Raw genomic sequence first — 10949 nt, 5'->3', positions numbered from 1 at the left:
GATGAAGCAATTGACAATTAGGAATTGGCTTTGAAATATTGGCAGTTAGCTTCAGGAGCAGAGGTAAGTAGTGAGTATCCCAAGATACGCACGAATGGTTGAGCTAGCCTCACATCTCTAGAGCTGCGGAGTATGAGGCTTCCCCGTCACCCTCAAGAGCAGAGAGGGAGCCGTAATTCGTATGCAGCTCATACAGTGAGAAACAGCTTCCTCCTCGATTGAATTCATACCAATGATATTTTTTATCTTATAAGATTTAGCTTTAACTGATTTGGCTTAGCCTTCAAGTTCAAGTTGTTGGTATGAAGATCTGCATTGAAATTCTCTGTGTGTTTGTCTTTGAACTAACTACGCTCTAAGATATGGAAGTCAAAATCCATTTATCATGTGTATATGTGTGATAACTCCAATCGATGCAAAGGCTTGAATAAAAGAGTTGGAAGATGAAAATTGTCGAAATTTGACCAATCAAGCTTCTGTCTTTCGAGCTATTTATTCATGTTTCTTTTTCCTGGGTTGTAGATTAAGCTTACAGCTGGAGACAAACCTCTCATTTTCCATCAAGCGTCTCAACATCTTTGTCTTCTTGTGCGTCTTTTTCCTTCTCTGTAGCAGTGGTTAACATATGTTACTGAACGAAGATGGCAATAAATAAAGAGGGGAATAAAATATAGGCTACGAAACAAACTAGGTGGAAAAGGAAAAACAAAAAACAGGATCAAGTTGCTTGCCTATTGCTCAAAATCTGTACGTGTTCTTTTTAATCATGAAGAACATAACTAACTTGGACGGTGACAAGTAACAATGGTGATTCACAGATGTTGTGATTGTTGTTCTCAAGCCTTGTTTCTTCGAGCAGGTATAAACGTGTTGATACGCACGAGGCCAAAAGTTGGAAAAATGAATTCGTTGTAAAAAGCAGAGTCAATATGATTTTCTAGTCGTTGATAAGATAAACCATGATGTAGCAAAATGAAATTGCCATAGAATGACCAACAAATTATCGACTTATTCATCCGTAGGATGAGAAAAGTTTATTTCACAGATTTTTGGATCCCCGCGCCTCTCTTTTTTTGGTTCTCTTACTGGTTTGAAATTGGTTCCCAGACTGTAATGGAAAAATTACATAAAATTTACTACAATTTACATCTTTAATTAAGGAAAAAAAAAACTCTTCGTACCATAAGTTTACTGCTGTCCAAATCTCACAGAAAAGGTAATCTGCAAAGAATGATCATGAGCACGAGAAAACGAATCGGGTGTTTTGAGTGATTGCCTAGAATGTGTTGATCTGGAGCATGACAATGTGTAATAGTCACAAGCTAGGTTCTCCAGTCAGCCGGAGGGTTCTGGGCGGCCTGGCTTCACAGGTTCTGTAACTCTGAGTGACGGCCTGGCTTTGCAGGTTCTGTAACTCTGAGTGACCCTCCAAGCTCACAAGGGACAAGAGGGATGAGTGAGTGCAGGACATCCGTTATCAACGGCCTGTAACATGGTTCTGGTTGTACACATAGCACAGCCACAGCAGCAACCTGTCCAATGGTAATACGATTATAATTTAGCTGCAAATCCCAACACATAACAATTCATTAGGTACCAAATATTAGTGTTTAGGAACCTGATATAAGTGCTTTAGGTCCATGGTGTTTTTTATTACAGGATCAACAATGTTTGGAAGCTTTGATCTGTCCGTAAGCTGGGGAATAGCCTGCAAATCAAAAATTGATTCAGACATCAAGCACCAGAAACTCAAAATTCACTTCATCAAAGGCAGCTTCGTGACTTTTGAAAGACGACCTACCCATGTAACAATAGATTGGCATTGGGGCAGAGCATCATTTTCCAATGGCTTTCTTCCCATAAGAAGTTCAAGAAGGACAACTCCAAAAGCATAGACATCACTTTTATCTGTTAGTTTACCTGTAAGAAATAATCTCACATCGTTTATATGGAAGAAAACCCTCTACTTGGAATTTTGGTTCTTTGTGGCATTAGAAAACCAAACATAGGGACAACTTAAGACAACTAATTGTAATGCCTTCTTGACTACAACTATATGATTAATGAGTGAAAATAAGTCATCCATTTTCTTCATCAACGGGATTACAGAAACAATATATAATTGACTCGTAATGATACATGGCCCATCCTACAACATCTTTTTTATCAGTAGCCCATCCTACAACATTAACATTGAAACCGTTATTTTCAACGTTACTTTTACCCTTGGAAGTTGGACATAGAACCATAGGAAATAATACATTCTAAGCATATGGATGCACTAAGGAACTTCTACACTATCTTGATGGTGAAAGACGGGGTTCATGTTATTTAAAAGAATCATCTACCTGAATTTTTTTTTTTTTTATAGGTAAACAAAACTTTACTGATCAAAGAATAGGCATATCGAAATACAAATAAAAGAACACTGAGTGCCCTAATCCAAATACCTGAATTTATGAATTATTATTACCCTTCGTATCATCACAGATTATTCACACTGTGCGATTAACTTGATCATTCTAAGCATTTTATACGCTACTCAGATCATGATGTCTGTTAGCAGCGAATAGATGCATACGCAAGGCAATTACAAAGAAAAAGCTAAAACTAGTTCTTTTAAGGCAAAACATAAAGACACTATGCTTAAGAGAACATGGAGCATTCGAGTGCAAGAACAGAAATTCGAAAGGTTTCACAGAAAGAAGAGCTCTCAAAGGAAGACAAATGCAACAAACACACAGATCATTCAAACGAATGCTTATTAGTATGCAGTTTAAACATCATATAAAATTCTCCATACCATCTGAAAGATACTCCGGTGCCAGATAACCTGATGTTCCTGAAAGCTTTATGTTCTTGTTTTCAGTGTCAGAAGTTACGGCAAGGAGAAAGTCTGACAGCTGATTCAAGAAAATCTCATTAAAGGAGAAAGCATTCTATTGAATATCACATACAGCCAAAATATCGTGCATGCCAGTTTCAACAGACAACCTATAGATCTTACCTTAGCATTGTAATTAGAATCCAGAAGAATGTTAGAGGATTTTATGTCTCTATGAACCACGGGAGGATTGGAATGCTCATGAAGATATTCTAACCCCTATCACCATTTATAACAACAACAACAACCGTGTTAGCATAAAAAATGGAGAAAAAATAAAGTAAAACAAGTTATGAGCATAGTGGACTTACCTAGCAACATCAACAGCTATTTTCATCCGCAAATGCCACGTTAAACCTGATCCCCGAGTAGATCCTACAACATCGAGAAAAAACAGATACAATACAAGCAGACCTACAAAGTTCTTTGGCTATTGTCCTTTTTAATTCTTTGCTTTAATTAATAATGAAGAAAAAAAGATATACCATGCAGTTGAGTTTCCAAAGAAGCTTTCTCAACCATTTCATAAACAAGAAACCTTGATTCTCCATTGATGCAGTAACCAAGTAGTTCAATAATATTCTGATGCCGAATTTTGCTCAAGCAATTTACCTCATTCTGCAATTCCAAGTAATCAATTAAGAGGAAACCTGTAAAGAAAAAGTTCAGGAACCAACAAATGGATATCCAAATCAATTTCAGCGAGAATATTACTTCAAATTCTCTTTCCACGCCTAGCCTGAAACCATCAATTCTCCTCACTGCTGCAAGGGATTTTTCGTCAAAACGAGCTTTGTAGATACGTCCAGAACTACCCTCACCTAAAACATTACTTTCATGGAAATTGTTTGTCGCAGCTTCTAATGATTGATAATCAAATATAGCTACCGCACTTTTCTTATCGACCATCATCAAGGAATTAAATCTAACCATCATTGGACTTTGCGACATCCCTTTTCCAGCCTCTTCAGATCATATTAGAAAGACAAGGTAAATGGAAAAAATGTGAACATTGATCTCAAAGGAAAAAAAAAACAAATGCAATTTTCATTAAATAGATGATACCTAAGCTTTTTTGACCTTTTTCATTGGAGTTCTTCGAGTTTTTCCATCTATAGATCCAAAAACATATTGAAAACAGCAAAATCCCACCAAGGAGAATGGAAGCAACAATGAGCGCTATAAGAATTCTCTTGTTCAAATCTTGGTGGTGCATTACTCTAACCTTTGGTACTCCTGGTATTAGCATGAGAAAACCATGACTAAACATGCTAATTTAGAAATACAGCAAAATGGTTTTTTTGATAAGCAGAAATTTTATTAGAACGCGCAAAAGGGAAATATAAAAATATAAAATGTGCATATGCATATATAAACATGGGAAAGATATCGTTTTCTGTTTAGACAATCATGGGGATTATGAGATCAGAAAAGGAAGCGAAATGTGAATGTGATATTTTAGTCCAAACCCAATAAATAACTGCCATGAAATAAGTACTGAAATATTAGAGAACAACATTAGCTTACTGTAGCATGATTCCGTTTCGTTCCCGAGGAAACTGGGTACTTAGCTCTTAAACTCCATGTCCTGATTTTCTTTCCATTTTTTTCTTTGTATGAAACACCCATGTAACCACAGCAAAGCAAGATAGTTTTTTTTTTTTCAAGTACAATTATACAATTGAGTGAAACTTCTGGTTTTTGGGAAAATCAAACAACAAACAGCCTTTTTCTAACCAATTTAACTTTTGCTTACGATACATTTTCTCAGAAATCAAACAGAGCACAAGAAAACGAGAAGAGATTAAACCCGCTAGAATACAAATTTACAGGAGATACTTCATCCTTTCACGGCATTGTCAGAAACCAAACTGTGCGAAAATATAATATCTAAAACCAAAAATCAAAACCCCAAATATCGAATAAATCTAGACTGAAAACATATCCACTCTAGTTGGGGTTTGAATGAATTCGAAAATTGGAACCAATGAAAACCCAGTAGACAAGCAAATACCCAACAGGCCACACAAGTCCCTGAGGTGGAACAAAGACCAAAAACAGAAATCCCTGTGCATTGTTGAAGTACCTGGAGATTCAGCTTCCATTTTTAGAGAAAATTGAGAAGTAGGCTCTCTCTGGGCAACAGAAGCAGGCTCCGAAATTGCAGATATAGCAGGCTCTGATCTGGCATCAATGATGATTGTAGACAAAATGGCGCTCGATACCCACATGGGAAGCAGAAGACCAAGAAGATTCATCATGCCACTTTTTCTCCTCAGAGAGGGGAGAGAGAATGCGTGCAAGAGTGTGTCAAGTTGTGTTGGGACTCTGAGAAACTTCCTTTGTTGCTTGTGTCGAGTTATCTATGTATGTAAAAATCTTTGTTATCTGCTGGCAGAAGAAGACAAAGAAACTGCTGGAGGGAAACCAAGAAAGCACTTTATCTATCTATCCGGTGGAGAGTGGGTGTGTGTATAATAACTATTGATACCTGAGGGGGCCGAAGGGCGGAAGGGGACGTGCATCGCGTGGGCCAAACACAGCCGTACCATCTTTTCTTTGATAAAAAAAAAAAAAAAAGTAGAGAGCGTTTTTGGGCGACTGAGACGCGTGGGTCGTCATGGGTAGAGACGAACTGTGAAAGAAGGAGAGTGTGCTGGAGTTCCGAGTCCGTGACCGTTATCTGTGATAAATTTATGCCCAGTTCGTAGGTTGAGATATTATTGTAATATTTCACTATTAATTATTGTTTTATTATTATTTTTTTATTACTATTTACATAATTCTTGAAAATACTTCACAACTCAAATACAACTTAGAAAAAATAATATTTGGAGAAATAATATATTTATTTTTTTAAAAATTTATTAAACAAACCCAAATTGTAAAGCGTCGGAGAAAAATGAAAAATGGAAATCGTAAAAATGCAAACTTGGTGGGAATTAATTAGTGACACGAGTATATTCTGTTGAAAGTTGAAACTAGCATGCAATGCATACGACGTACGGCGCCTAATTAATATGGCTGACAAAAATAGCTTGGCTGTTCTTTCATCTTTGGGTAAAGATCTAAGAAAACCTATTCTGTATCGTACGGGACAAAATCACAATTCTCATGTGAACCTTTTGAGCCTGAAAATTGACAAAATAAATATATAATTCCTAGTGGAAAAGATCACACAGTGTGTTTATTAATTTATGCATAAAACTTTGTATTACGTGCGAAACAAACGACAAGAACTATCAACTTTCTATAATCTTGAGGTTTCCATCTATATATATCTCATCTCCATGGCAAATGGCTGCCATATATTATAGGATTTTGTTATGCATCAGTCATTATTTATATTCATACTTGATATTTTTTTTTATTTTATAAAATATAGAGTATGAGATAGTAAATAGTAACTGATGAGAAGAATTATTCTATACTATATTTAGAAAGTATTGCTCCTTTTGTTAAAAAAAAAAAAGCATTGCTCCTTGTTTCGACAATTATGATTAGTGAAGTGCTACATCAAAACAAATATAAAAAGATCTCACAAAAATAAACTCACAAACTATCATGAGTTTATATGATATATTAAATATACTTTACAATAAAAATAATTTTATAATCTAACATACCATGTCAAGTTACGTCAATTTATAAATTTACTTTTGCAAAGTCTTTTGATGGATAAAATATTTTTCTTATGATTATACATATATTAACAATACGTATGTATAACAAGTAGCTATATTTTTTTATTTAAATGAGTAGTGATAGAAACAGAATTATTTTTACTACTTGTTTATAATTTTGGCATATACTTCCAGTTTATAATATTTTCTCGCATATGCTTGAGATTTGTATGGTGTTTTTTTTATCCTCTCTTTTTTTTATCTGTTTAAAAAAAAATGCGCACCAGGTGGTGCTGCGAGCACCACCGCAAGGCGCTGCTCGCACCACAGTGGTGCAGCGTGCACCACCGCAGTGCAGCGAGCACCAGCGAGGTGCAGCGAGCACCACCGCGGTGCAGCGGCGTGCTGTTGTGGAGCGGCTACTGTTCACGTGAACAGTAGCCGATGGAGGAAGAAGATGACCATTAGGTCATTTGACTTCCATGGGCTTGGGCCGTGAGGCCCAGCTTAAACGTTTTTTTTTTTTTATGACTCGGGCTGGGCTTGGCCCAATTTGTTTTTGGGCCATTCGGCCTTTCAGTATTTAATAAAAAAAAAAAACTGGGAAATTTTTTTTTTAAAAGCCCAACTTTATCAAGCCCATTTTTTTTTAACAGAAAATAAAAGGAGGGGATGAAATTTGCATGACTTAATATATGCTAAGATATATTGTTATATTACATGTGATTGTTTATTTAATGTTTTAGATTAAATTTGATCACATGTGAATATATAGTTATATTCATGCTATTTTTTTTTTCATTCCATTATTTTAAATTACATATGATCTTTTATTTAATTTGTTATATTAAATGTGATTACATGTATATGTGAATTGAACATGTGGATATGTGATTATTTTATCATCTATGAATGTTAGGCTTGAATGTTTATACATTAGTCTTTATTGATAACATAGAAAAAATTCCCACTAAGTAGTCTTAGTTAGAATTGTTAGTGTAAATGATAGACTGAAAAAAAAATTACAGTGACCCCAGTAAGAACTGTAAATGCACTGTATAGCCAAAAGACCACAGTGACCCTAGTAAGAACTGTAAATGCACTGATGGAACAAGAAAAATAGATTGTAATGGTCTTATATGAACCATCTTTGTAGACTGGCCCAACAGGTTACTGTGGTTGGAGTAGCTGTCCTTGTAGACTGGCCCAAAAGGTTACTACAATTTTAGTAGGTTATGTCTTTACATGTGACTAGGACTAGATGACTACTTAAGATAGTGGGAGTATGGTTGAGATTTATGATTAATTCTCCCATTTTTTTTTGAATTTACGCGGGAATTAGGTTAGAAATTTAATAATTGGATATTGTGGCGCAAGAGATGATTCTGAAGCCTAGCGATTTTTCGATCTTGCGACATGTCTAAATTATTTTTTTTCTAACTTGGATGGATGCAGCAGATTTCTTAGGTGTGTGTGTAATATCCCTTCTTTGCGTATTGTAGTGAAATGACATCTAAGAGTATAGTTGCCGATTTAAACAAAGGGGAGAAATTGGATGGGGAGAACTACGACATTTGGCATCGTAAGATTCAATATGTTTTAGATGAGCAAGAGGTCTTGGAGGCCTTATCTCACTCCCTTACTGAGCCCGGGGAAGGGACCTCGGAACAACACAAAATAGATCAACTAGCCTATACTCAATGGGCTAAGAAAAGTTGGTGCGCGCGCATAATAATGTTAAGCAGCATGCACAATGATCTAATGTGTGAGTTCGAGATCTATGACACTACCCAAAGCATGTGGGAGGCTTTGAAGTTGAAGTTTGGTGGAACTTCAGCCACTAGGTTGCGTGGGTTAACCATGAGGTTTTACTCCTATAAGATGCGCTCTGACCACACTATGAAGCAGCATCTTAGGGCTATGTCAACTATGATCCGCGAACTTAAGTCGGCAGGAAACAACCTGACTGATGAACAGCAAGTCCAGGCAGTGATAAGATCACTGCCGAATTCTTGGGAGAATATGAGCCAGAACCTGACGCATAACGAGAATATCAAAGACTTTGATGATGTCTCGCGTCACTTGGAATTGGAGGCTGAGCGCCTAGAGGCTGCCAAGCCCAATCACACGGCCTATGTGGCTGATTCTGGTTCGCGTAAGGCATCAAGGCCTAAGCGCAAGAAGTCCAAGAATGGGGTAGCTGCTGGACAAATTAAGAATGTGTCAGGAACTTCTCAACGCAGCAAGAGGGGCAAGCGCAGGAAGAACAAGTCGAAATTAGAGTGCTTCAACTGTGGAAAGAATGGCCACTTCGCTCGTGACTGCACTGAGCCGAAGAAGGTACACTCTAACTTTTCTCGCATTGTTTTTGTTACTAGCCATGTGATGGTTGCTCACTCCTATCCTGTGTGGACTGTTGATTCAGGAGCGACCGAACACATAGCGCGAGATAGAGTTGGATTTGTTGAGTATCGCTGGATTCCAGCTGGGAGTCATGATATCAAGGTGGGGAATGGAGCTAGCGTTGAGGTACTGGGACTTGGTACCTACAAGCTGGACTTGCGGGGTGGCCGCACCCTTTTCCTTCACAATGTACTATACGCTCCCGAGATCCGACGAAACTTACTTTCTGTAGTCACTCTATTAAGACTTGGTTTTCGTATTGTATTTGAAAACAATTATGTTTCCTTTTATTTGGGCCATGTGTTTTATGGTAATGCTTTTCTACAAGACGGTTTTATGATATTGAATTTAGATTATTCAAATATAAATGAGTCAATTGCTTTTCTTTCTACATTTGATAATTTGGATTCATATAAATGGCATGCTAGGCTTGGCCATATAGGGCAAGATAGAATGACTAGGTTAGCTAGAGAAGGCCTTATAGGCAATCTCGCTAAGGTCATCTTGTCCACATGTGAACATTGTCTAATGGGAAAAGCTAAGAGAAAACCGTTTGGAAAAGCCACAAGGGCATCTTTTCCACTGCAATTAGTCCACTCAGACATCTGTGGTCCAATGAGTGTGATGGCAAGACACGGAGATGTCTACTTCATCACATTTATAGATAATTTTTCACGTTACGGTCATGTCTACTTAATCTCCCATAAGTTTGAAGCATTGGAATGGTTTAGTCGATATCTAAGAATGGTTGAGAATCAGTTAGACAAGAGTTTAAAAGCTCTAAGAACTGACCGAGGACGAGAATATCTCTCTGAGCAATTTAAAAGGCTCTGTGATGAAAAAGGAATCAAAAGACAGTTGACGATATCGAATACGCCGCAGCAAAATGGCGTGGTGGAAAGGAGAAATAGAACACTGCTTGAGATGGTTAGGTCAATGATGGCGCAAGCAAACCTACCAATTTCTTTTTGGGGGGATGCACTTTTGACTGCTGCCTACATTCTTAACCGAGTGCCCTCCAAATCAGTAACTTCCACCCCATATGAACTATGAACCGGCGAGAAACCCAATTTGAGTAACTTGCGGCCATGGGGTTCAACGGATTTTGTTCACAATCTTTCTCATAAGTATGGGAAGTTAGGCCCTAGATGGAAGAAGTGTATCTTTATAAGGTACTCAGAACACTCTAAATGGTATGTATTAATAGGTGAACAATCTGATGGAAGTGTGACTGAGATTGAGTCACGAGATGTGGATTTTATTGAAGATGAGTTTCCAAGTAGATGTGAGGTTGATAGGAGTTTAGAACTTCATGAGATTGTAGAACAAGAGGAAAGTGCTCCAAGGAATTTAGTTGAGAATGAGGAAGAAATTCTTTAAGCTCCTACAAATTATTTGAATCCGAGTGGGAGCACATCACTTGTCAATCAATCACAACAACCTCAGCCGCGTAGAAGCACACGTGAAAGTATTCCCCGTTGTCGTTTTGAGATTGAAGGGGAAGCTTTTATGGTAGCTCCACATGATGATGACGAGCCTAGGACAATTTATGAGGCTCTCTCATCTTCTACAAAAGATGAGTGGATGAAAGCTCTTAATGATGAGATTGATTCTATGAAGACTAACCAGGTCTGGGATCTGGTTGATCTACCAATAGGACGTAAGACTATTGGGAACAAATGGGTTCTTAAGGTCAAACGCAAGTCGGATGGATCAATAGATAAGTACAAAGCTCGCTTAGTGGCGAAAGGATATACCCAACAGGAAGGTATAGACTATGAGGAGACTTTTTCACCAGTGGTGAGGTTTGCCTCAATTCGCCTAATTCTAGCTATAGTAGCAAATATGGATTTGGAACTCTACCAGATGGACGTTAAGACAACATTTCTCAATGGAGAACTAGATGAGGAGATCTATATGGATCAACCAACTGGTTTTGTGGTCAAAGGTCAAGAGCGCAAAGTGTGCAAGCTCAAACGATCTATATATGGCCTAAAGCAATCATCTAGACAATGATACCTCAGATTTCATCGAGTCAT

The 10949-nt window shown here is 37.5% G+C and overlaps 1 protein-coding gene across 3 annotated transcripts; it reads right to left on the bottom strand.

Moving 5' to 3' along the window:
- Nucleotides 1–960: 960 nt before the first annotated feature.
- LOC121259413 (probable receptor-like protein kinase At1g80640) lies at nt 961–5506 on the bottom strand. Of its 3 annotated transcripts, none has more exons than XM_041161011.1 (10): nt 5376–5506; nt 4971–5247; nt 3950–4120; nt 3370–3849; nt 3196–3259; nt 3008–3104; nt 2804–2903; nt 1802–1920; nt 1619–1708; nt 961–1532 (listed from the first exon to the last, which is right to left on the bottom strand). In XM_041161011.1, the coding sequence occupies exons 2-10, from the start codon at nt 5143–5145 to the stop codon at nt 1365–1367; spliced, it is 1464 nt and encodes a 487-aa protein (XP_041016945.1). In that variant the 5' UTR covers nt 5146–5247; nt 5376–5506; the 3' UTR covers nt 961–1364. The 3 variants fall into 3 exon arrangements, with proteins under 3 accessions (XP_041016945.1, XP_041016952.1, XP_041016936.1); XM_041161018.1 differs by lacking the exon at nt 5376–5506 and having other exon boundaries at nt 3370–3502; nt 3599–3849; nt 4971–5318; XM_041161002.1 differs by lacking the exon at nt 5376–5506 and having other exon boundaries at nt 4971–5320.
- Between the last annotated feature and the right edge of the window lie 5443 nt (nt 5507–10949).

This window comes from Juglans microcarpa x Juglans regia, chromosome 1D (assembly GCF_004785595.1).
Source record: "Juglans microcarpa x Juglans regia isolate MS1-56 chromosome 1D, Jm3101_v1.0, whole genome shotgun sequence".
Classification (NCBI taxonomy): domain Eukaryota; kingdom Viridiplantae; phylum Streptophyta; class Magnoliopsida; order Fagales; family Juglandaceae; genus Juglans; species Juglans microcarpa x Juglans regia.
Note: the sequence above shows the minus strand (reverse complement) of the source record. Positions and strands in the feature narration are given on the sequence as shown.

Coding starts and splice junctions, on each gene's coding strand:
- LOC121259413 (XM_041161011.1), bottom strand. CDS start 5,145: ATGATGAATCTTCTTGGTCTTCTGCTTCCCATGTGGGTATCGAGCGCC. Junction 3,260..3,369: donor TTTGGAAACTCAACTGCATG/GTATATCTTTTT, acceptor TCGATGTTGTAG/GATCTACTCGGGGATCAGGT. Junction 2,904..3,007: donor ATTCTAATTACAATGCTAAG/GTAAGATCTATA, acceptor TTCTTGAATCAG/CTGTCAGACTTTCTCCTTGC.